Source organism: Salarias fasciatus, chromosome 5 (genome assembly GCF_902148845.1).
Source record: "Salarias fasciatus chromosome 5, fSalaFa1.1, whole genome shotgun sequence".
Classification (NCBI taxonomy): Eukaryota; Metazoa; Chordata; class Actinopteri; order Blenniiformes; family Blenniidae; genus Salarias; species Salarias fasciatus.
Genome location: NC_043749.1, coordinates 29,868,329 through 29,895,435, shown reverse-complemented (window position 1 = coordinate 29,895,435; position 27,107 = coordinate 29,868,329). Strand labels below are relative to the sequence as shown.

Genomic DNA, 27,107 nt, shown 5'->3' with positions numbered 1-27,107 from the left:
TTTACGACAGTGAGCTTTCACAGGAGACCAGCAGGGGGAGCGCTAAAGCAAATCTTGCATAGTACTGCTTTAAATTTATTTACATGCTTGTAATGAGTGTTTATCACTGCACTGGCTCGTAGTACTTTGGCATTACAGCTTTAAGTTGCGCTACAAAACTTTATTCTAAGTAATAAAAGGCAAACCCATAAGAACATCATAAAAACAGCGAAAATGCCTGACATTATACATTTCGTCCTTGCTGTCCTCGGGGCTCCATGGCTTGGTGGAGAGCGGTGGACGGATGCAGTGGCCATCCAAGATGGAGGCGGACCGGAGCGGAGACGCATCTGGTGGAATTTGCCCTTTAGGGTCCTCCTCCCTGCAACTTTCACCTTCAACCGAAACATCCCTCTTATTTTATGGGTATGTTGAATCCACTGCTGATTTTTTTGATGGCCACAAATACACATCCTCTAAATTTTCATAAAACACATGTAATTTGTCAGATAAAATCAAGACTTTTGTGACTTGCAAGAAACAATCAACCACGTGTTCATCGGGTAATTATGAGGCAGTTCCAGGCCAGAAGAGGGTTAACTGAAGTATTTTTAATTTCATATAAAAACCTCAAACAAAATACACTTTGCACATTGATTTTCAAAGTCTTATCTGATGGATAATATTTCAGCAATGATATATGACTTTGCAGCTTGCACTCATATATTGACCTTCTATACATTCTCCCTTAAGGCCTTTCTATGCTTCTCCGTCGCAGCAACGTAGAACCTACGCCGGCAACCCTACTGCGTCACTGAACATATCTTGCTTCTGCGTCAAGGGAACGCCCTCCTCTGCAATTTCACCGCCAAGCCGCTAGGCGGGTGTGGCGGTATCTTCATTTCGCAATCGGCAGTCACAACAACAATGCGGCTTCCATAGCTCCGGCTTACCTAGACATAGATATCTAGACATAGTTATCTAGACATAGATATCTATACATGCGTGCACTTACCGAACATATATCTGCATATATGACATATCTCGCGACACCGGGCTGTTGTGGAGGAGTGGCGTGAGCGGACCATGATGAAATATTGGTGAAACTAATGAGTTTTTGGACGATTAAAGCCGTTTTAGGAGCGGCGTCATTACCCATGCCCTGTCTGCTAGCCTTATACAGATGTCCACCGCTCGATTTTGGATCTAAATTTCTCCCGTAGCACTGTTTGGATCAGAAAAGCATTTGGGGTGAGTATATTGTTCTACTTCATTCTATAAACAACGCGATAGCGGACCAATCACAGCCCTCGACGTTCACGTCACCACGTGTAGTGGCGACGCGTGGTTAGGATTTTTGGGAGGTGCACGTCAAGCCCTAGCGTAGGGCCTACGTAGGGCGCTGCGTAGATGGTGTAGGTTCTACCTCGCTGTGAGGGAGAAGCATACAAAGGCCTTTAACCTCTCTTCCTTGCTTAATAAAGGTCAGAAGCAGAATCCACATTTACCAGCATGAAGCTCCTTCAAATACATTCTATGAAAGGCTGGTTGCATTTTCATTTTTGTCCTTTGTAGTTAATCTGTTTCCACATCTCTCACTGACATATTTTTAAGGTGACAGAAAAAGAAAGACAAGCTCAAGCGGCAGGTTTGCAATGATCTGAGTTGATGTGTGTGGGTCAGATAGGCTGGTAAGCTGGAGGCTCAGCAGAACCCAGATCCATTGGGTTTTTAAAGTTGGGTGCCACCTGCAAGACAACAGAACACTGTCAGTAGATTCAACTAGGAATTAAAGCTGCAAGAAGGGAGAATGGGTCGCTCACATCCGCGTGCTCGCACATCCACGGGTACGCACAGAGGAGCATGTACACAACACTTGTTTCTAGCATCAGGCACTATTGCCAATGGTGGAGATCGTCATATCGTTGTGACGAGATGTGGACTGTGCAAATGTTCAGCCAAAATGGAGCATGTACACACTACTTCCTGTTTCCTGCAGTTGGTGCTATGACTGATAGTATCAACTATTACATGGCAGTGATCAATAATGGCCTCTGAATTTTCTTCAATGTGAGTGAAAGTTGCACAGTAGAGCTGAAAAATGTGTAAAATTGTAGGTGGCGCTATGGAGCCATTTTGCTAGGGTAAACCAAATATTGTTGCATGCACTCATTGAGGGTGAGAGTCTCATGAAATGTGACAGGTTTGGTGTTAATTGTGCCATTTTTGTGCATTTTATAAGACTTTATTTGTTGGCGGCCATTTAGAAAAATAAACCTGAAATCGCAAACTTCCTGTTCATCCGAAAAGGTGATAACTTTTACAGATCTGTACATCTGAGCATGTTATGCGTGTCCACCAACTTTCATCTTCTTAGGTCAAGCCACTGATTTTTCATGCTTTTTTGAAAATGTCTAGGTGGCGCTGTGAAACCATGTAGCCCCACCCATGTTTGAATCCAAATAAATTTGTACAGTTCACCAGTGCTGATTTTTGTGCCATACTTGGTGAGTTTTAAAGCATGTTCAGGCCTGCAAATGGTAATGCAGTGTGCCACGCCCTGGAGCCTCTGCCAGCCATGTTCTCAGGATGTCATCACAAAGGGTTCAAGTTTGTTCTTGCCGATTCTGAGGCTGATTGGATCAACCATCTCAGATTTTCGGCTTTCAAATAAAAACAAAGACATTTTGTCTTGCCAATAGGTGGCGCTATCACAATCTGAAGATATTTAGGATGGATGCTTTCAAGGCTGGACCTTCAGGAATCCGGAGGAGTTTGTTGCAGAGCAGAGAACGTAAAAGGCTCCAAAATGCCCAGAACATGAATATTCCGCTCATCCAAATTTGCCACCCCGTGGTCGGCCTGCTGTGAGCACGGTGTTTAACCAACGCTCAGGATTTTCCACAATGTTGTTCATCCATGCCTTTTCATGACCTTCACCAAGTTTCACGTTGACTGGATCAAATCCAGAGGAACACCAGGTTACATTCCAAAGCCTTTGAAAATAAAAAAAAAAACTATTACCAATAAATGGCTCTGTTACTATCAAAAATAATTTTCCTATGAATGTGTGCAGGGTTGGACCTTCATGAATCATGTTAAGTTTGGTGGAGCTTTGACAATGTACAGTGAAGTTACCTGTTTTTGCTTCACTTCCTGTTTTCTGCGAAACGCCAAAATCTGGCGTCAAACTGTCTCCTGAGATGAAACTAGACCAATGCATGGTTTTGATAATTTTTGACAAATTTTCAAATTCAATTCAAAATAGTGGCTTTCCTGTCGATCTGGCCAAAAAGTTCCAAATGGCAAGTCTGACCATCTTGGTATGCTCTATATGCCTACCAAATGTCATAGTCATAGTTCAAACCACAAATTTTTTTATGATTGTTTTAGCATGTCTAGGTGGCACTGTGGAGCCATTTTGCCCTTTCCATCTCAGACGACCATAACACCCAAATCTGTCCACCTAGCCAGATTTTTCCTCCAAATTTGGTGAGTTTTTATTCATGCTACAAGCCCTAAAAAGTATGATTTGCTGGTGAGAAACAATAATAATTCCTACAGACACAATAGGGTCCACACCCTTCGGTGCGTGACGTCCCTTGGGCTCAAACCCTAATAAAAAGATTCCCATTGCAAACACACTTATTAAATCTACCTGAGGGTATGGCTGCGCGGGAGCAACAGGTGCTGCTTGGAAATGGGGCGGAGCCTGAGGGTTGACCGTACCTTCTACAGCTTGAACAACGACTTGCGGCTCCTGTAAGATGAAAAACACAAAACTATCACTGAGGCCCCGTTTACATGAGAAAGTTTCAAGTATTTAGTGTTGCGTCATTTCAGAAAAACTTTGCATTTATGCTGCAACCTTTTGAAAATGATGTCTGGTTTTCACAAAATAAAAGAAACACCAGAAAAGAGGTTGTTTTCACCAGTGGGTGCTGCTCTCTGTTTTTATGATGAAACCACAGACACACACACACACACACACACACATGCTGCAGAGAGCAATGCAATGGAAGCATCAAGAGTGTGAGAACACAAATGTTCCTATGCACAGACGACCAAGTTGGATTGTTATTACGGGGACTGTCATCTCTAAAACTATCAAGTCTAGGAGAAAATGGACTGGCAGTCATGACACTCACGTTGTCACATAAAAACAGATACCAAAAACAGAACAAAAGCTTTCACTTGAAAACACTGTCATTGTGTAAACGGGCCCCGAGTTGCTCGGGAGGCATCGGAAAGGGAGATCGTAGATAATGAACATGTTTAATATTTCTGATCACAAATCCTGTTGTCTTGGAGCCAATTAAGAAAGTAAGTTTGATTTGTTTAATTGATATGAATTTAAAGGTGCATTAAGGAGTTTTACAACCTTAAAAATACTTATTTTCCACCATAAATATGTTACACGTTTTTAATGATGTGTACAATGTGCCCTGACATATTCATTACAAGTACCTCTAACAGCGCTAAATTGTCACTTGAAAGTTGCAGTGCCGGTCCGGCACCAGCATTTTTTTGGGGAGAATTTGAAAGTAATGACGTAATGCTCGCTCCGGCTGGATAGGTTTCGATTTGTCCACCATTACTCCGCCAGATGCTTAGTGAGCAACAACTGAGCAGGATCTTCCAGAAAGTAAGAAAAGACTGGCTTCTAGCACTGCCACAGCTCCAGCACAGACTCCACCAGGTAAAAGAAATTTATATCTTAATTGAGCGCTACTAAACGAGCGAAGACGGAGTTCCCCTCTTCCGTGCACGCGAGCCACAGGCACGAGTTTTTCACTAAGCTGCATTACGCCCAAGGCCTGCAGGGGGCACTGTTTCGCATAAAACGTGCAAACTCCTCAATGCACCTTTAAGTTATGATGAGAAATATTAAGGATTGTGTTTGGCTTGTTGATAATTATTCTGGTCTGTATCTCTCCTCCTCCCAGTCAGGCCCTCCTCTCTGCAATCAGGATAAAAGCTCAGGTGTAAGGGCTTCTGGTGGGGTGTGGAATGAGGTAGGCGAGAGAGACAGTTTTTCGACCGTAGACAGTAGAAAGCGCAGATAGATTCGATTTGTTTCATTTCGTTTTGAGTTAAGTCAACCACGGAGAGTATTTTGGTTTGTCTAAATAAATTTGGCACATTGAAACTGAGGAAATATCTCCGCAGGTGCTTTTTCAATCTGCGAGTGAAAACCCTCCTCCTCAAAGGGCAACTCTTATTATTTTCTGTTGGACACTGGCACGAAAGAGTCGCCATAACATGTGTGTGGTGCCCTGCGAAAGGAGCCGATCAGCTCAGAGCCAACCTGTCCACACCCTCGAAATAAAGCTCCCTGATTGGCTGAACAGCTCTGCCTCACCAAGGTGTTGATGCCACTGCTTAAAAAAAAATCCTGTCTCAGCTGTCAGAGCTGGAGACATGAATACATGTCTGTGAAATATTCACTATATATGAGGGTGAAACAGAAAATTCAGAGCTTCTAAACTCAGTAGTGCAGAATGTGAGTGGTTAATTCTTATTAACTGTATTGCTCCTGGATGTACAATATTTCCTCCATTCAAACCCAAACCCTGATCTGATTCATTCATCTGCATCTCCGCCAGTCCTGCAATAGCTGTCAGATATCCCAATGTCTTCATTCATCTCCATTATTAACCATCACGGAAGCATGGGGGGAGGGGGGGAACAAACCTTCCGAGGACTCCGTGCCGCACAAGAGCAGGCCGAGCAAACGTATGATGAAAGTTTTCCTAATCAAACATGTTTTTATTCTGGTCTAAACTTTCCAGTCAGTGGACAACAAGCATGACTTGGGAAATTTTGTGATTTATAAAAGTAGCTTGTATTTGTCACAGACTGCAACTTATTTCTACTGCTCCACTCTGGAGTCAAATGTAAAAAAAAAAAAAAAAAAAAAAATTTAATAAGCTGAATTATTATCAAATGTGGAGGGTAAATTATAAGAAAATTATGTCAAACTATGTTTCCCTCTTCTGTACTATACCATTTAAGTTTTCTGACAGTCCTCACAGTCCGTGCTCCATGCGCACAATGCTGCCAAAGGATCAATGCCAATATGAATGAATGAACTGAGGGAATTTAGCTCTCCGCTTATTATCAATAGTGGAGATGTAGTCCGATAAGGTTCATTAGGCCTTTTTTTGTATTCATGGTTTGGATTCGTATATACAGGCCAGAGGTTATTTTGCCTACCTTGACATGTTTCGGCTGCCAAGCTGCAGCCTTCCTCAGAAGTGTCACGTGATGTTGTCTGGTCGGCTGATTTATACAGGTTTTGGCGCCAGCTTCCTACTGGGTGCAGTAGGACGACAGCGCCATCTGCAGTCCGACTTCTTCAGAACTGTGTCCCAGGTATGGGAAAGTTGATACGCCCCCTCTGCCCGGTTACCACAGTCTGGGGGGCACGTTTCCAGATCTCGATGGCCTCCCTGATCCAGCGGTGGTACTTGTTGCTTTCCGTGCCGATGATCTGGGCATGATCCCAGTCCATGAGGTGGTTTTCCCTCTTGCAGTGTTCGGAAACGGCAGACTTTAGCTGTTCCTGCTCTGCCTGTCGTTTGGAGGAGCGTGTGCACGCTTTAGATGTTTCTTTTTCGCATTCCGTGCGATGTTCTTTTGTCCTGATGTTGAAGGCTCTGCCAGTCTCCCCGACGTAGGATTTGTTGCACGACAAACAAGGTATTTCGTAAATGATATTGCATTTGTGTTGTGGCTCTATTTTGTCCTTGGGATGTACTAGTAGCTGCCGTAGTTTTATGTGTGGTTTTACTGGGGTGCTGATGTTGTGCTTATTCATGGCCCGTTGTATTCTCTCTGTGATCCCTCTGATGTATGGAAGTGTCACCATGGCCCTGTTTTGTTTCTCAGTTTGTTTAGTTGTTGTTCTCTTTTTTGTGTCTTTGTTTTGTTTTGCTTGTTGGCGGCCTTTGTTTATGGCCCACATCGGATAGTTGCACTTTCGTAGTGCTTTTATGATGTGTTGTTCCTCCTCTTTTCTGTCTTCTTCCTGCGTGATTAGTTTTGTGCGTTCGAAAAGGGTTCTTACGACTGAAAGTTTGTGGTTAATGGGATGTTCTGACGTCCAAAGGAGATATTGGTCTGTGTGAGTGGGTTTCCGATATATGTGAATTTTAATGCTGCCATCTTCCAGGTGTTTTATGTCCAGGTCCAGGAAATGTATGGTGCTGTCTGTTTCCTCTTCGTGGGTGAACTTGATGTTTTTTGTGTCATCCAGTGTGTTGAGATGATCCGTGAGTTCTTGTGTATGTCCTTTCCTTGTTATTTCCAAAATGTCATCCACGTACCTCTTCCAGAGGGAAAGGCCGCAGTGTGGTGGGACTGTTTTGAGGGCCCGGGCTTCAAGGTCTTCCATGAAGAAGCCGCTCATTATGGCAGACAGCGGATCCCCCATTGCAAACCCCTCCTTCTGCCTGTAGATGGTACCCCGATACTGGAAGTAGGTGGAGGTGGAGACGAATTCCAGGAGCCTTGTGATGTCCTCGACAGTGAGTGGGGTCCTTCTTTTTAATGATTTGTCCTCCTTGAGGCGATTATGTACGATGTGTATTGTGACGTTTATGGGAGTTTTTGTGAATAAAGAAACCACATCATGTGAGATAAATATTTCATCTTTTTGAATTGTTATATCCTTCAGTTCCTGGGCCAAGAAACCGGGCAGAGGGGGCGTATCAACTTTCCCATACCTGGGACACAGTTCTGAAGAAGTCGGACTGCAGATGGCGCTGTCGTCCTACTGCACCCAGTAGGAAGCTGGCGCCAAAACCTGTATAAATCAGCCGACCAGACAACATCACGTGACACTTCTGAGGAAGGCTGCAGCTTGGCAGCCGAAACATGTCAAGGTAGGCAAAATAACCTCTGGCCTGTATATACGAATCCAAACCATGAATAGTGGAGATGTATGTAAACATGGGGATGAAGGGAAACCGCATAAAGTCACATTTGACTACGCGAGAATTGTAAGAGTGAGGAGCCGATTCTCTGATGAAGATCTCTGAATGGGGAAAGATTGGAAAAAAAATCCTGTCGTGTGTACCAGGATTAATTAATCTGGTAAAACAACACTAACACAGGTGAGGAGCTGACTCACCTCCATGCAGCAGGAGCAACAGCAGACTGCATGACAGGTGTATGCTGAGAGGATGATTGCAACAATGAACTCCAGGAACTGGAACACAGCCACCACGCCCGAATAGCCACCATAGCGATGCTGAAGAGAGTTTTAGTTAGTATCCACACACAGGGAATTGTAACTACATGGATAAAACTCATCCTGAAAAGAGAGAACAGCTGCAAATTCACAGTGATCCTTGTAAAGGCAAGCAGGAGATTTGATGATAGGCTGAAGATTTTTTTTTTGTTTTTTTTTTTTTAGAAAGAATGCCATTTGTTGAGTCAGAGCAAACTTAGGGCATGACTGAAGCTAAAGCTGAGTGTCTCTAAAATACGAGCAGGTAAACTGCAGTTCCAAATTCAGCAAAACCCCTAAAAGGAGGAAAACTATCCAATAAACGGACCCAGTGCTATACTGACTATACTCAATCAAACTTTGTTTCTATAGCACATTTCCCATTAAAACAAAACAGCAGAACATGCTCACCAGCATTTAAAACAACCTTAAAATGGAAGTCCTTCCTCCCATAATATGTTTTGGTTAATATGGAGATGCTTAAATAACCATTAGAATTCTTACACGGATAATAGGGATGCAGGACCCGTAGGAGTCGTCGCAGTCGCCAAAGTCATAGGGGTACAACGTGACTACGGGATCCAGCGCGTAGAGGACAATACCAGCTATAGCAAAATTTGCTGCGATAATGTTGAATGCCAGGGAAGTGTTGATCTGGAGACAAAAGAGAGTCGAGACAATAGATGAAGCGTTTCACAAACTCTAATGAAACGTTTAAAAGTTCTGATTGACAAAGACGAGAAAAACTGTCCTGTGATGAGCGACAATATTGGTGTTTTAAAGTAATTAGAACTCAAAGAAAAGGCATCTATATCAGGATCACTGCCCTTTACAGAGTCAAACCACACAAATCACCCCACACATGCTTTGTCTCAGACCAAGCAGTAAGTTCTTATTGATTGGCTGACCTCCACATGCTTCTCAACAGATAAAATGGTAAAAGCTGTAAAATCTAAGTAAAAGATTCAAACACATTATTGAGGATGCCTCTTAGTTTGGGCTCAATACTTTATAAACAGTCTCCTGCTGTTGTGCTTCTGACTATGAATTTGAGTTAAATGTTATCAATTTGATTATCATTAACAAAACTGACCACTCAGTCCATATTTTTTACAAAGTAGTTCAAGTACTTCTTGAGAACCCAATTTTAAAATCGCATTGAAAAAAAAGACGTTTCAAGTTTTTTTTCTCAAATGCAAACATCTGTGTCACTCACCAGACAACGGGTCATATACTTCTCAGCAGCCACCGTCAGAGCTCCAGCTGTGATGTACTACAACAACATTTATCACATGAAGCATTTTTACAATCACATTGAGATTAATCATATACAAAAAAAAAAAAAAAATACAATTTCTTAAATTCAAAGAGGATTTTGTCATTCTTGATGTGTGAAGTCTCTCTCTCAGACTGGGAGTTCTCCAATGACAGAATGGACACAGATTGCCAGAATCCGGCATTTTATTGGTCAGCAGATAATGCAGCAGAGTGCACGGAGAGGACAGAACACCTGTCTGCACAGCTCTGTGCTTAGAGCTCGTGTCCGGAGTTTTGAAAGAGAGAGGGTTTTTTTTAATCCAACGTCTGGAGGTTCCGCCCTCCCTCTGCTTTCATGAGCGACCAAGCCACGCCCCTTTAATTGTGCACGCGAATTATTTGTCGGGTGAAAATGAGAGCCTCCGAGTCCTACAGCATCCTACATGTTTAGCTGTTTACGGTGGATGTTCAGCAGACAGTGGATATATCCGAGGTAAGCGGGGTGGCTGCTGCGGAGCTAACTCACCTCTGCCTGGGCGAGTGCGCGTGCTCTCTGGCCGCACACTTTGATTGACAACACGAGAATGCGGAAGCTCGAAATCTATTGGCTGACGCTGACCGGCGCTTTTTCGGATAACATGGGGGTCTATGAGACGAAGGCAGAGCTCATAAATACATTTTTATATTGCTTTATGCTAATATTATGTTGTAGTATCGAACCAGACTGACACATTTAAGCTCTGTTGAAAAATGATACATACATTGGAAACGAACGGAAACTCCGGACACGAGCTTTAAATATATGTGTTCACCTCCTGTTTATACATGTTGTGGCCACAGTTTACTCAGTCACATTAAAGATGCAAAAAAATCACCCTTGAAACAAATAGTTTATTTAAACACATCTCCTTCCCCTTCCTGCGGGTTTTCAGGTTGGAGTCTGTGGGAGGCGTGGATATCTCCTGCAGGAGGAGGACCGGCTGCATCCGCCAGTGCAACGAGGCTGGAGCCAATGGAGGAGAGATGGAGCTCCAGGTCATGGAGCCAGGTTTCCACACCCTCGAGCCAGGCGTTCAGTCGCCTCTCCAGCATCTGGCTCTGTAAGCAGACCTGTCTCTACTCGCGTCTCCCACCTCTCTGTACGTACAGGCAGAAGCTGGTCATGGCAGACCCCGTTGACGCTACGCAGGCAGAACCTGGTCTGCACTGCGCTTGCACATGGTCTTCAAAAATAGAGGTCTCAGACCGAACTTTCTTCAGGCTCCAGAATCCACTCAGTGATGTTCTGAAAGTAACTGGAGTTCAAGGAATGACCGAATACAAGCCCTGTCTCTGAAGTCATGTACGTTGTGTCCTTCTCTTGATAATAACTGTGTGTGAAGACAGACAGAGATGACTTGAAGGCAGAGGAACATAAAAACTGGACTCACCATTGCAGATCCCCAAACGAAGATCCCGCTTAAAATCCCCAGGGAAGCTTGGTGGGCAGCCGTCGCGATCCCAAACAGCAGGGTCAACGCGCCGATCATGATCTCAACGGTCTGCAGAGACAAACAAAAGAAACCCGTCTGACGCGAGTGTTTGAACAGAATGAGACAGAATTTGACACAAAAATATATCCTTCCGCGGAGCACTGTTTGTGCAGATCTGTGTGTATCAAAACGTTATTTTAACGGATTGAAAAGAAAACAGGTATGTTAAAATGTTTTATAACCATTTGGATTTACTTCATGTGCTAATACGCCATCCCCTGGACCAATGGAAGGAGTATTTTGTCCACTTTCGTCAGTCCGGCTTTGTTTCCTATTGACTTCCAGCAACTGAGCTAAGCTAACTACAATGCTACCAGCTGGGAACCAGCCACTGGATGGAGAGACACAAAAAAGGTATTTAAGAGCTTGTCTAACTTTGCCAATGATAGGGAAAGGGCATGGGTCCAAAATCTTCAGGGTATTCCTTTAAAACAGTGATGGTGACGCTCCTTCTGAAGAAGAGCAATTTAGATCCCAACGTTCTTAATACCTACAGACCTGCATCCAACTTACTGCTTTTAAGTAAAGTTTTAAAAATACTTTTTTTTGACCAAGTCAATGACTTTTTAATCAGAAATATTTTAGAAAGACATCAATCTGGTTTTAGAGTGAACCACAACACAGAGATGGCCCTTTTTAAAAATATGTCATGACTCACTGCACACAATCAACATTGTTTTCGTGTTATTTCAGTGCTGAATCACACAAATACTGTTGTGTTTTGACCCTTTGCTCAAATTATTAAATTAGACTGATTACATTAGTTCACAAAAGTCTCCAGTGCAGAGTTCAACTCTGAGGGTGTCATGTTAAGTGATTAACCTTAGAAATTTAACAAAAGAAAGTTGATCAGTGCTTTTGGTGGATTTTAGTTGTTTCAGTGGATTTCAGAGGCCTTTGAATGAATTCTAGAGTGCTTATGTATGATGTACAGATCAATCAACACTTACATATTGTGACTTGTCACAATTATAATAAAGATACTTCTCTATCTTACCTATACAGGTGGGCTCATTCAGTTGGAAAATCATTATTTTAATAAGATAAATACATAAAATCATGTCCTGATGTCTTCACAGTCCGTACATTTGTTCCAATGCTTGAGAAAAATCCCAAGCTGTTGTATTTCCATTTAATTCTGCCAGTGTTAATCCAAGAAACAGTGTGTCGAGGTTTGTCACTTATCAGAAACTTACCCCGAGCGCCTGGGGATATCCCTTCCTGAACTTGTATTTTCTATCCAACGGCGGCTGCTGTTCCATGTTTTGAGCCGCAGGGAGCATGTGGGTGACCACCATCATATTTCCGGAGGAGTACGGCATGGAGGAAGAAGCCATGTTCCACGTCAAGATGTTCCTGCGATCTTCTGAGCTGCTCCACTCACTGTCACATTCAAATCCACAGGATAATCATTAATCACACTGTTACGAACGGTGCTAGCACAAGCCCACAGCACAGTGAGCACACATTTACTGGAAATCACTTGGTAATTATCTAAACAGATACATCTACACAGATGTTCTGCAGAACAAGTTGGAGTATTCCAATTAATCACAACAATGTATATCTGAAGCCAGCATGTGGATCTCAAGGAGGGCTCATCAGTTATTTCTGAAAATAAATAAAAACAGCTGGTTTTAACCCTTTAAGCTCGGGGTCATTTTCGCCTAAAAGTTCAACTAAAGACGTACCCAAAGTAAACTGAATGCTGTTCTTGAACTGTTTGGAGTACATGCATGGTTGGGGTCTCATTTGAAAGCTGACAACCTGTATTTTCACCCAGTGCAGTCAGAATTACTCTAGGTGCTACTGGCACAGATTTATTTATGTTGCAGCACACTGAATTAGGATGAATTTCATTGTCGCCTGAATTTTTTCCCTCATAAAACACCTGGAAATAAGTGTGGAAGCACTGAAATAGCTTGAAAACACAATTTTGCTAAAGCCTGCGGTCTTACATAGTTCAGGCCAAAATGTCAGAGCAGTAATACAAGAAATGAGTGTTTCACACATGTATTTGTACTGCTATGCCCCGGCGGGGTCAATTTTGGACATCCTCTGTATACCCTCTGGATGCCCTCTGTACAATGGTATATGTTGGTTTTTGGCCCGTTTTTACATTATTTTCACTCCAAAAACTCATAAAGTACTCAAAAAATCACTTCAGATAGGCTTCAGTGTGGAATAAGGCCCTCAGATTGAGAGGAGCAGGGACAGACAGCAGGTGCATCCCTCAGCAGATGTCTGAGAAGTCACAAAACCCCGCTAGCGGGCCAGCCAGCCATTCAGCAAGCTCATTGGCTACCAGCCCTGTCAGTCAAACATTTCCACCGACGTGATTGGCTCAGAATCCATTGATGACGAGTGATGACCGCCGATGACGTGGGTCCATCAGTCTCGGCAGCGGTTGGCTGGTTAGCCATCGGAGGCAGGGATAAGTCACTTGATTGGTTAAAATATGATGAATAAGCAACGGAAACCGATCAGTCGCCATATTGGATATCCTCAGCATGAGTGAGAGAGGTCTGGATGTTTTTATCTGATAAAAAAATGGATTATTATCGGACGCGCACGCGCGCAGTGGCGCGTCTAATTCTGGATTATTCGCTTATTTCAAGACATTTTTTGGACAAAAGGCTATACTTTCTAGCTTTGTCTGGATGCATACGTTTGGACTGTGGCAGTTTTTGCTGGATTATCTGGATTATGGATCATCTGTGATCAGTTATGAGCCTCCAAAGGTGAGTTGCGCTGTTTACTTAATTTGCTGTATGTTGGACAAATGTGTTTATACTACCCGCTGTGGTAATCACATCTGAAAGTGGTTTATAAAAGCGGATTCATGGGAATATCAGCTTTCTAACTGTACATAGTACGTCTGTGGAATATGCAAAATGCGTCTGGATAATTGATAAATGCATCGGGAGAAGGCCGGTCTGAGCTTAAGGGGTTAATTACCTTGAGTACTGCAGAGTCATAAAAACATTGTAAAAACAAGGGAAGCAGAGGGAAGCAGAGACGAACATACCGACGACCGAGCTCCAGACGTGGGGGAAGGAGGCAAAGAGGGGAGGAGATGAGAGACGACTGGGCAACAACAAAAGTAAAAAATTAAAGGAATGCTCCGAAGATTTTGGACCCACACCCTATCCCTATCATTTACAAAGTGATATAAGCTCATAAATACTTTTTTAGTGTCTGCGCGTCCAGTGGCTTGCTCCCAGCTGTTAGCATCGTAGTTAGCTTAGCTCAACTGCTGGAGGTGAAGAGGAGACAAAGCCGGACTGACGGAATGCGAATGGTTATAAAACATTTTAAAAATCGTGTTTTCTTTTCAATCCATTAAAGTAACATTTTGATACACATAGACCTGCGGATGCGCAGTGCTCCGTGGAAGGATATACCGGAGCACAGCAGTAGAAGCTATAGACTCAGCCCCTGTGCTCCGGTATATCCTTCCGCGGAGCACTATGCTTGTGCAGATCTGTGTGTATCAAAACGTTATTTTAACGGATTGAAAAGAAAACACGTCTTTTAAAATGTTTTATAACCATTTGGATTTACTTCACATGCTAATACGCCATCCCCTGGACCATTGGAAGGAGTATTTTGTCCATTTTCGTCAGTTCGGCTTTGTCTCCTCTTCACCGTCAGCAGTTGAGCTAAGCTAACTCCGATGCTAACAGCTGTGAGCCAGCCACTGGACGCACAGACACAAAAAAGGTATTTATGAGCTTATCTCACTTTGTAAATGATAGGAATAGAGCGTGGGTCCAAAATCTCCAGAGAATTCCTTTAAAGGAGTGAGGCGAGGTGAGGAGGCAAGGTGAGGGAACCAGAGAAAGCAAAGGCCACAGGAAGGATGAGAGACCAGAAGAGGCAGAGACATGAGCAGCAGCTCAGAGACACACACTCACAGACACACACACTCACACACTCACAGAAGAGCAAGGACACACAGAAGCAGAGAGCGAGACCTGACAATTACTTTTTCCAGCGATACAACACCTTTACTGTTACTGACCAATATAATGCACGAGTTTATTTGCCTAGTAGTTAGTTATTTTTAAGATACTGTAACTCAGTTACTAACTCAGGTACCTTTTTGAAGAGGTGAATAATAACTACAGCTAATTACTTATAAAAGCAACTCACCCAACACTGCTCTAAATTCTGTAAAAATCTAATCAATGTTTTTATCTTAACATGTCAGACTTTAACAAGGTGTCTCAAAACTTCAAGTCAAAGTTCTCACAGTTTTTGTTCAAGCTCAGAATTATGACCTTCGGAATTTTGAAAGAACTTTATAAAAATGGAGAAATCTCAAATTCACTTTTAAGTTTGTTTTTTTTTAAGAATCACAAATGCTACGCACATGTAATAAAAACACTGGTGAGTAGAAACTGCAGGAAACCTTTCAGGTTCTCACTGCTCGAGTCAATCAGGAGTTAAATGAGAAACAGGATAAACAAAGACTTTAACTCCACTCACGTTTTCTCCCCAACTTGAAGAAGGTGTGGTGGGAAATCATTTATTCCGTTGGAAAGTTCCTCATCTACACTTCCTGTTTTTGTCACTGGAACTAAGAGTTTTACTGGAAATGGTCACAACATTTTGTGATGGAAAGAGAAATTGTTGCTAAGATCTAATGAATATGTTTGGGATTAAAATGAAAGAAAATCAGATAAAAGGGATTAAAAGTAGAATCCTTCCCAACACAGAGCCTTTCTTCCTTCCCTGCCTGTTGATCAACAGATCTCACAATTCTGTTGTTAGTCAGTGTTGATCCTCTATATGTGTAAATCTGTTGATTTTAGTTGTATTAGATGATTTACATATGTGCTGAATTCAAGATTAGGCTGAACTCTATAGCTGCACTGTGATTAAGTAACAATCTGAAATTTCCTGTTAATTCAAGAGACTGGATGTACACCCTATTGTGAAATTATCTAACTCGGTGAACGTGAGCTGGGACCATTGTGGGAGAGGTCTAACAGGCACGTCCAAATATAAACACATTACCCCCGAGCTGTCGTGACTCCACTGGCTTCCAGCTCTTTTTAGAATCCATTTTAAACTCTGTTGTTGGTTTACAATCCCGTTAACAGCCGGGCTCCCTTTGACTTGTCTGAGATTTGAACTGTGACCCTGGCAGGGCCCTGCGCTCTCCAGGTCAGCTTCAGGTCGGGACTCAGACAGTGGGGTGAACGCTCTTGCTGTCACTGCTCCCAGACTGTGGAACAAACTGCCCCCCCACCCCCCCCCCACCCCCGCCCACCCCCACCCCCCCAAACATTCAACCACCACTGATCTCAGCCTTTTTAAATCGAAGCTGAAGCTCGACATTTTAATATTGCATTCATTCTCTGGAGATCTCATTTTTCTGGAAGGCTTCAATAACCTGGGGCATGGCGGTACTTTCCTCAGCACTATGGCACCTTCCACAGCCACAAACTCATTGTTTACCCATTAGGTTACAACAACAATGTTAGTTGAACTTCACCTCTGCAGTAGTTAGCAGATCACGTATACAGCAAAACATCCTTAATGTCTTTATATGAGTTACAGGGCAGCTGGATGGAGTCAGACAGACGTGCAGCACATGAGCACTTCTCTCGTAGAGCCCAGGGCAGCATGGGTAATCAAGTCTCCGCAAGATGGAGTAGTAAATGTGTGCTCAGCACTGTAAGGGCTGATGTGTTGCGATAAGAGGCGGGAACAGATATTTAAAGGATTAAATTTAGGCTGACTAGATCCTGACCTCCCAAATATGAGACAAAGACTATGTTTGAGTTGCACGAGGAGAGAGAATGTGCAATGCCAATGCGTTCTTGATCTATCGAGTCCAAAATAATAATAAAAAAGTATTTAAAAAAAAAATTCCACTATGTCCCTCACCTTATGCTTTGCTGTGATAAGGAGTGTTGCCAGAGGCAGCTGGTGGTGATGGGGCACCTCAACATACTTCAATTTCACCCAATATTGTTAGTGTTAACTAAGCGCCAAGCTCCACGAGTAAAAAGAGAAGTGAAAGCAGAAGTGTGGAATAGCTGTAATTCTGAGGAAATTCCAGCAGGGGGCTATGATGTTGGATTTTTTTTTCTCTTTCCCTTGTCCTGTTCGGCATTTGGGGTGTGCAATATTGTATAATTGTAGCCTTTTACTATCCTAACAGATTTTAATGTTAGCAGCAGGAAGAGACTGAATCTCCTCCTACCGCTGCCTTTATTCAAAACTGGCATCCGGCATGGCTGAGGACAGGACCGGGACGGAAACGCTCAGAGAGCAAGAGACAGAAAGGGAGAAAGATAAAGAGAGGGGGAATGGGGGTGGGGGCGTGGGGGGCACAACTTATATACAAATTCACAATACAAAACAGTGTTGTCGACACACCACATGCAACCAAGAACAATCCAAAACCCCAATCTAGACAGAATCAAAACAGAGCCGGATAGCACCAAAACAGAGCCAACAACCAACACAAAAACTAAAGGCCCGGTCACACCGCCCGAACTTTGCTGGAGCGTCCCTGGAGCGGTGAAAAAAATTCATCACGTTCACCACCGTTTAACAGAAGTTGGCGCCCGTTAAAGCAACGCCGTAAACGCTCGGCCACCGCTGGTGTTACCGGAGGGGCCCTCCTACCGCTCCGAAAGTTTTGAGCTGCATAAAATATTGCGAGCGGTGATGAGCGGGGAATTTTCCGCCCCGGCAACGTTCACCCCCGCTCCACCAACGCCCAGTCAAAGTTTGGCACCGCCAGACGCAACTTCGTGGACGCTCGGGTCCGCCAGGCCAACGCAGAAATCTTGAACTCTGGACCACCGCTGCTTCGCCAGCGTTGCCCGGGCGGCGATTAAACATTGCACAAACTTCGGTGGGCGGGTGTAAGCGTTTTACGAGCGGACACGGGGTTGCTGGAACGGTGAAATGGAATAATAAATGAAAACAGTTGAAGTAATATACATAACAGTATTTTTTCACAGTTTTTAACACTAGAACAGCCAAGACGGTCTGACAGACCGTTTGGGTTTTTATAATTCAAATAAATCTGTTAAAAATAATTCCCCTGTCCTAATTCTTTGACTTTTCCTAAATATGTGTCTTGTATGTTTTTCTGAAGCAAATAAGGTCCTAACAATGACACACATATTACAAAGCATTTATACCTCCAAAAGATAAAAAAAGATGCACTTCGCGTTGCTTTTTTTCTGCGATTGATTTGTTTTGGTTCATATGCGCTCATCTGAACAGGGTGCTAGCTCTGACAGCAGACAATCAGACAGACGGCCAAAAATATCAACCAAATCCCCCCCCCCCAAGAAAAAAGACAATAAAAAGAGACATAAGAGACATAAGGTGGAAGAAGCTTTAGCAATGATACAGGAGGTCAGTGAGGGGGAATCGGATGGCGGAGACGTGTCGGACATCAGCAATCTTGACTGGAGTGAAGAGGAGGAAAGTTCTGAATCACAGTCAGAACAGTCACGGGCCAAACAGCGAAAAAAATGTAATCCTGCTGCCCCAAAAATGCCCGATCGACTCCAGCTGCTGTCCAGTCCAGCGCAGAACCTGCAGTGGCGCATGGAATCGCTCACGCATCACCTCCAGGTATAGAGAATTACTGTAGGCTGCTGTCAGTTTACAACTAAATAATAATAACATAAAATGGTGCAAAAAATAAATAAACTAATGTAATAAATCTCAACACAACAGTGAACACGGTATTGACAGCAGGAGCACTGCAGCGTTTCCAGAGGTACCAATTACAGATTCAGGTAAAATATTATATCCTCCATCAAAGTACAGCAAACCATGCATTTCTCGTTTCCAAAAATTAATTTTAGAACGAACATATTTTCTGAATAAATACCTTTGTCCTATGGAGCCTGCAGTCCCAGAATCAAATGAGCAGGGTGAGGACGGGACCGTGTGGGAAGGTGTCCGTCCTGGTGCGCAGCCGAGGAGACTTATTTTACTAATTTTAATATGTTCTTGATTATTATTGATGGTTAATAATACAACTATTTTGTGTGTTTTGGTGTGTGTGTGTGCATGTTTATTAGGGAAACGAGTGTGCAGAGTATGAGAGGTGACGCTGCACAAATGCGCACTGTACAAAGTTAAATAAACTTTAAAACCTGATTTGAGGCATTAATACAGCAAACATGAGGCATTAAAAGGTTTGCTGATCCTCTTGACTTAATATTTTGTTTATGTATCTTAATTTCTAATACATTAGATTACAGAAAAACAACCTGTTGGTGTGCTCCTGCGCAAAAACACTGCAAAATGTATGACGGTCTGGCTGACCGTTGCGCCTTTGGAGGGGGTGTAAGAATGCTGGCTATTCTAGTGTTAAATATTGCTTGCCACAACCAGTGGGCCACATCTATTTAACTGACTCCATTGCTTCAGCTGCCTGCTCAGTAATGATCTTCTTGGAGGCTGCTGCCTTTCCTTCTCCAGCCTTCCTCTTCTTTTGCCCACGTCACATGATGAACTTCAACTATCGACTTCTATCAAAAATCTATCAGAACTTGTATCAAAACGGTCCTTTCAGCTCCGTAGTCACAAGCGGTATGCCGCTAAACCAACTTTAAACCCCCGCAGAGCCAACACCCGCATGCGCAGAACACCGCTATACCAACGCTCGCGTCACCGCTAAACCAACGTCTGCTACCGCTCGCTACCGGTGAACCAACGATAAAGCAACGCTGGCTTCAGCGGTGCACCGCTAAGCCAACGCCCGTGTTTTTGATTTTTTTTCCATTTTGTGCGCGGTAACAAGCGTTCGGCCCCCCTCCCTACTGTTCAAGGAACGGTCCAGCAAAGTTCGGGCAGTGTGACCAGGTCTTAACAGAACCAGAAGCGATATATATATATATATATATTAGGGGTGGGACTCGATTAAAAAAATTAATCTAATTAATTAGGGCCTTTGTAATTAATTAATCTCAATTAATCGCATATCGATATTTGACCCGAGATCAGTGAGAACCTTTCTTTTTCTAATGGATTTTGGTATAGTGAATCAATATAGTGATACATAAGCTTAAGCAACAAAACACTGTTCATCTTTTCAGCAAGGAAGGAGGAATTTAACAAAGACAAATAAACCAATACACATTGATTAGTGCAACTTTTGTTGGGCTGGGCGAGGGTCCTTGAAGTAGTCGGAGTGACGTCCTCTTCCACTCTAGCTGTATGCCAGGCTTGCGTGTTGGCCGCTGCTGCGACAGGCTTAGCATTCAGATGATATAGCAGGCTCGATGTGCTGCGATGGTATGCAAATTCTTTGCTGCACAATGTGCATACAGCTTTGGTTTTATCCACGCTGCCATCCGCTGGCTTTTTAAATCTAAATTTTCTGTGCACGAGACCAAGCAGTGCGCTGTCGTCGGGAGCAGTGTTGCCAACTCCCCAGTAAGGAAAGTCACTATTGGCTGTCCTAAAAGTCTCCGGAAGTAGCGAGATGAGGTCGTTACCTAATTTGCAATTTGCATGTAATTGTAATGGACGCTGTAGGAGAGAGGAATAACGTCATGGGAGAAGCAAAATGTGAGTTAAAAAAACACCCTAAATATGTTTAGAACTACAAATGAATTTTCTTCTGTTGATTCTTGGTTTGTCAGCGAGTGAGCAGTGGCGTATTTGCGCACACGCGATTCATTTGAAGTGTGGAGGAGTGGTGTGGGTCTCCTCTCTGCTCTGACTGCAGCAGGGGGCGCTGCTGAGACTGGCCGCCTGTGAGTGCTTTGGGACGGGGGAGGGGCTCACGCAGCTCCGCAGCTCATTGAGGACAGCAGCTGCAGAACGAGACGTCCTGTCACGTCTCCAGAGCTCCAGAAAAAGTCGCTAAATTTGTTGCTAGTCACTTTTGACAAAAAAAGTCGGCAGGAGGCTTAGGGAAGTCGCCAGATTTAATGAGAAAGTAACCAAGTCGGGAGCTGTTTCGTTGTTGTGTCACAGCGAAATATGTCCGGGTGAAACTCGTCCGGTGACAAACGTTCCGCGACAATTTGCGATAATTTTTTCATCGCGTTAAAATTTCTGTAATTAATTAATCGTAACTAACGCGTTAAAGTCACAGCCTTAATATATATATATATATATATATATATATATATATATATATATATATATATTAGGGCTGTCGCGGTAAACCGGTATTGACGATAATCGTGGTATTAAAAAAATGAAATTTCAATATCGTGTTCAAAATGCGCACATGATAATATCGTAAAGAGGATCTAGTGCCACTTGAAACGTGTATTTTCAAAATTCGCTCCTGTTCTTCCGCCCTGCTTCGTCTCCCTCCTGCAGCACCAAAGCCTCTCCCCCTCCCCTCACATGTAAACACAGCAGAGCAGCGGTAGCAGCAGGGCTCCTAGCTAGCTAGCTCCCAGTTAGCGAGCGTCACGAGTGAACTAAACATGTCGGCGGTGGCCGACAGCGACAGCGAGACGCTCTATCCTAACCCGAAAAAAGTGTGTTTAGCAACTTTTTTTAGCAACACTGACTGCACGTTGACGCAAGCCGGGTAGTAGTGGGGCCCCATTAGGTAGGTTCCAGACGTGTCATTGTAATGTGTCCGGGGGATTTCAAGTTGTGTCGCTGATATCCGCCGCCTTCTCCGCCAGCCCCCTTCTAGCAACTAACCGGTGAGTCCTCGGAAAAGGGTCCCATGCGAGGGATTTTCGACACGTTGTCGTTGCAGCGTCTAGTGTAGCGCCTTAAATTTGTCATTGAAATTGACTGATGTCAGCCGTTCCTCGGGGCCCCCTTCAGCTCGGGGCCCTAGCCAGTAGCGGCGCCTCTGGCTGGAGAGAAGCAGCTGCTGCTCATTTCGCCTCGGATTTAAACAAACAAACAAACAAAAATTCTCGGCAGTGTGGTGGTGGTACAGGATTTCACCCCAACAGGGTCCGTGGGTTTTCATAACCCACCAACCCTACGTAAATGACGCCTCTGCTGTGGATCCTCTTTTAATCAGTTCATCACATTTTAATTAATTGAGTGTAACTAGACTTTTTGTGTGCAGTTGTACAGTTACTGTTCTCATATTGTTTCAAAACCTCATTTGACAGGTATTCTGAATGTAATTCATCTGGGAAAAGAGAGAAAACAAAAAAATAAATAAAATTAAAGATGAATCTGAATGTTTGTACCATTACTAGTTAAATTTTTGCTGATATCGTGATAATACCGTTATCGTGATATTTTTTGCCCACGATAATCGTGAAGAGAAAATTTGATATCGTGACAGCCCTAATATATATATATATATATATATATATATATATATATATATATATATATATGTGTGTGTGTGTGTGTATGTATACATATATATATACATATATATGTATATATATATATACATATATATATATGTATATATATATACATATATATATGTATATGTGTGTGTGTGTGTGTGTGTGTGTGTGTGTGTATATATATATACATCGATTAAAATAAATTACTGGCGATTAATTGCGTTTTGAACCTGTAATTTCCTGCACGCCTGCATGAGGGCGCGCTTGACGCCAGACAGCCTTGACACACGCACTGAAGAAGCCGGCCTCTGCTGAGGATTTCATTGTTGCTGCAATAATGGACTTCACCAAGAGAGGCAGCAATGTGCCGTGAGGTACCTAGTCTGCCTTAAATTAGAAGAAGAAGAAGCTGGCCTCTGGCAACAAGACAGACAAGAAGCGGTAAGCTGGCAGGATGAAGGCGGAGACGGAATTCGGTATGGAACCACTTTCAGTTGGTTAATGACGACAAAGACGCCAAATGCACAATCTGTGGAAGTATTTTAAAGTACAACTCCTCCACAACTTCGCTAAATTATCACCTCAATACATGACATCCAGCCGTGCTGCGAGGAGCGAGCAGCTCTCAGCCTACAGTCACCGCAGCGTTGGGACGAGGAGTGACTCCAGGAAGGCAGAGGGCGCTACCGTTACTGCAGACATGCTGCCAACACATGTGGTTGAGGGACAGGGGTTTAGAGAGGTAATAAACGGCTCATATTTTTAAACAAAAGTAGATAAGTCTCACACTTTGCAATGAGGACCACCATGGCATGAATGTTTTAGTTCTGTTTATGGGCACATCCATTATTCTCAGGGATGTTTTTAGTTGTTTACAGGCAGCCTGTTTTTTTAATGTGAAGAAGGATTATAAATGGTGCTAATAGTCCAATTGTGACTTAATTTCTTTTCAGATTTATGTATTTTATTATACTGCTAAATAAGAGACAGTGCACTAATTTATTAAGTTAAAGTCACCTTAATTTCATTTGTTTTGCTTTTAACAGAAAGTGCACATATTTATTTTCATGTTTCAAATAGCCCTAAAATAGCATTGTTCCATTTGTGAATGTGTTGTTTGCTGCTGTTAATAAATGTTTTGTTAAGGAATATGATTTGCACTTTCTCTTTCATAAGAAAGACAGCATTTTAATAGAAATGAACCTATTGATTCAGAGGGAAATTCAGCTTCGCAGAAAATCGATAAGATCGATAACATATATATAGGCCTGGGCGATTATATGATCGTGATTGTTGATCGTGATTAATTTCCAGTCGATCACGGTGATCAGCTGTGAGCACATTTTCTCGATCAGACAAGGCAGAAATGTGCATGACCACAGCCAATCAAAGTCAGATTTTTCCTGCTCAACTTCCGCCTGAAAGTTGTCTGAGAAGTAACCAGAGATGGACCTGAACGTGGAGCCGAGGGCAGCGAAGCAGATGAAGTCAGCCATGCCTCGGCGTTATCCTCTGAAGATGAGGCTGCTGCTGACAGGAAAGGCTGCTCCACCCGCACCGCTGCTATCACGCTGCTGCTAGCACACCGATCCGCAAATAATCTGGTCTTTTTAGTAGGAACTACTTGTGATACAGTTTAACTAACGATCGTTCAGTTCTTCTCTTTTACTGAAAAAACGGTGCATCGCATCATTGAACATATCTCCACGTCTTGCCACTAACACTCTTCTTCTAACAACATGCAGAGACAGCCTGCAGCGCGCCCTGCTTCTTCTGTGGTGTCTGTGTAAAATAAGGTTGAACATGCAAACAGCACCCCTAGTGGCATGAAGTGTAAATGCAGTCATGGCGTCGTCTGTGGCCGTGGTCTGAATGAGGATCTCCCTGGGGTTATTCCAAATGTTTCAGAAACCAGAATATTTATCTTAACACGAATATTGACGGCATGTAAACGTAGCCAGTGTCATCTTTTCAGGCCACTGCACCATACGAGCAACATTCTAAGAGGACAAAAACAATTACTTTTGTCTATTTTTTTGGTGTGTTATTGTAGTTTTGTACTGCTACATTTTAAATCTAATCTGTCCAATCTAGATTATTTAAATTTTGTACATTTGATGCAAGCATTAATGATGGCAGCAGCATATTTAGCATCAGAACTTGAAAATAATGTTTATATTCTAAAGCACCTTCATTATCTCCAGGCGGTTTCTTTAGTTTTTTAATCTTTTATAGCAACAAAAATCCTCAGAGCTGTAAACTGTCACACTGTAACTAACGATCGTTCAGTTCTTCTCTTTTACTGAAAAAAAAACGATGCATCGCAGGATTTTATTGTCTTGGTGCTAGATTTTTTTTTCCATTTACTGCACTGTCAAGTGAAATTGTTCTTATTTTTCTATGTTTATATTATTTAATTTGCATTGCTATTTACTTAGTTTGTTAATAAAATGTTTAACTATTCTATGCTTCTAGTTTTCAGTGCAGATGCTTTAAAACTGGTTTAAAAACAATAGAACATATCGTGATTATAATCGAGATCGAATGATATGAAAAAAAAAATCGTGATCATTTTTTTGCCATATCGCCCAGCCCTACATATATATATATATATATATATATATATATATATATATATATATATATATATATATATATATATATATACACACACACACATACACACACACACAAACACACACACCCCAACCATACTAGTGAGCAGACCAGGCCGCAACAACAAAAGGCGGTGTAGGGAAGGAAGGAAGTGCAGGGACACCACAAACCTCACAAACCATTTTTTTTTTTTTGAGAATATAGCTGGTAGTAAATTCGGGCGTGCATCAGAGAGGTCTACTACAGATCATCAGTAGTCTAAGCAGCACAAGAAGACGGGGTAATCGAGTATGTGAAGAGTGATTAAAAATCAGCGTGGTCATGCAAATGTGATGGTGACAGTGTTTCATGCATATATGACTTAAGAGCCCAGTTCTCATTGGAACCCATTGAAAAATGACGATTTTCAGAGTGTAAATAAACATATAAAGTGCCCAGTTCCAAACATGTTCTGGTCTCTATCACTAGTTTCAACCGAGTCGTATTTTCGCATAGATCATGTTGATTTTATTTTATGAGTTAGAGTTTTGCAAGAATTGCCCTGTGTCCTCTGTCCACATGATAAGGTCACGTGAACAGTGTGGTGAACTTGGTGATTTCAGCTGCTGTTCCCTCCTCTGTGTTTGAATCTTCTTTGGGTTCGATCAATTTGGACCTGGTCCAAAGTGGTGTAAGTTTAAAAAAATGCAGTCACATATGCTAATTTTTCCATTTTCACAAATCCAAGAAATGATTCACAAATCAGAAACAGTGTTCTAATGAAAGTTTAACATCTTTAGAATAATCTAGTCCAGATTTGAGAAGCTTAGGTCCAGTAGTTTTCCATCTGGATCTTGTTCACCGTGTTTATGAAGATTACTGTCAAATATGCTCTTTTTTTTATTTCCACAAATATAATAAAGGTTGTAGAAATTCACTATTGGTTGTTTCGCAAAGTTTTTTGTCTCAATTACAATGTTAAACGTGGTTTTACATCAATAAGTAGTAAAGAGAGCGGGAAAAATAGCCGCTCCAGGTAATAAATGACTTTTCCCTTAACTTTCCCCTGAAATGCCGACTCGGGAGCAAACGTCAGCCTCGGTCTTTATTTGTCTTTTCTCACTCACCCTCTGGACGTTCCGCTGCTTTCAGGTAGAAGTATCCGAGCTGTGGGCGCAGATCTGCGGGGTGGAGCAGGGCAGCAGCGGCGGGGAGACTCGGTCCCTCAGTCTCCGCCTGCTTCACTGTTGTTGCCAAAAAACGCATCGTTGCCTGAAACGCCCCCGCGTCCCCCGCGCGCGCTCGCTGAAGAGCATGCAGGGTGGGATTCAAGTGTTTATTTCCCATGGAATGGAAGTAATTATGGGAGAAAACGGGGAGGAGTTTTGCAGTTTAATTTCTTCCAGCCTCTTTTTCTCAGTGACTTTGGTGCATTCCTCAGAAAAATTGAAGTTGTCAGAACTTGTTGTTCACTACAACGGAGTTTGTGCACATTAGAGAAGTAGTTTCTGTTTTCTTCTTATTTAAGTTGCAAATGCTTTGGTGCACCCATGCAAATGATCACATACAGTTCTGTGCTGTTATTATCAATTTCTTATGTCATGTGGATCACAATATTGGATCTCTATAGAATCGTGATTTGTTGGCTTGAAAAAGTTGTTCTGTCAACTGAGCCTAAAAGTGACTTTGTTGTTGAGGATTAATCTATTTTTAAAATTGGTTTATTCGCCCTGATACCATTTTGATTGTATTCTTCTTACAATATCTTTGCCATCTCCAGTCTTGCCATGTTTTAAAATAATTGTATTGTATTCTATTCTATCATGTTTGTGGAGCAATGTTGTAAAATGCATCTAGGATTAAAGTAGTATTTTCTATTCTATTCATATTAAATATAACTTGCACTACATTCGTGTATCTTGCTTCACATTATGTTAAAGAAAAATGTATGAAAATATAAATAGTCTGTGGAAACATCCGGAATGTGTTCCCCTTCAAAAGTTATTTAAGGTCAGGGTTGATCATGCAATGTAGGTTAGACAGTATTATGATTATTTTAACTTCACACTTCGTTCAGAAAATTCTCTCTATGTCTGATATGTCACTGGCAAATCTCAAATGCAAATATCTGTGAATATATATCTACCATGAATTAGTAAAGCGTTGTTTGATAATATGTTACTAAACTGCGTTGTGTAAGTTTTGTTGAAGTTACACAGAATAAGATAT

The 27,107-nt window shown here is 42.4% G+C and overlaps 1 protein-coding gene across 2 annotated transcripts; it reads right to left on the bottom strand.

The window, feature by feature from the left end:
• Positions 1–570: 570 nt before the first annotated feature.
• LOC115388436 (membrane-spanning 4-domains subfamily A member 15-like) lies at positions 571–26,146 on the bottom strand. 2 transcript variants are annotated; one of them, XM_030091584.1, is made up of 8 exons: positions 26,006–26,146; positions 12,198–12,384; positions 10,900–11,010; positions 9,429–9,485; positions 8,717–8,866; positions 8,114–8,233; positions 3,638–3,739; positions 571–1,727 (listed from the first exon to the last, which is right to left on the bottom strand). In XM_030091584.1, the coding sequence occupies exons 2-8, from the start codon at positions 12,336–12,338 to the stop codon at positions 1,659–1,661; spliced, it is 750 nt and encodes a 249-aa protein (XP_029947444.1). In that variant the 5' UTR covers positions 12,339–12,384; positions 26,006–26,146; the 3' UTR covers positions 571–1,658. The 2 variants fall into 2 exon arrangements, with proteins under 2 accessions (XP_029947444.1, XP_029947445.1); XM_030091585.1 differs by having other exon boundaries at positions 3,709–3,739.
• Between the last annotated feature and the right edge of the window lie 961 nt (positions 26,147–27,107).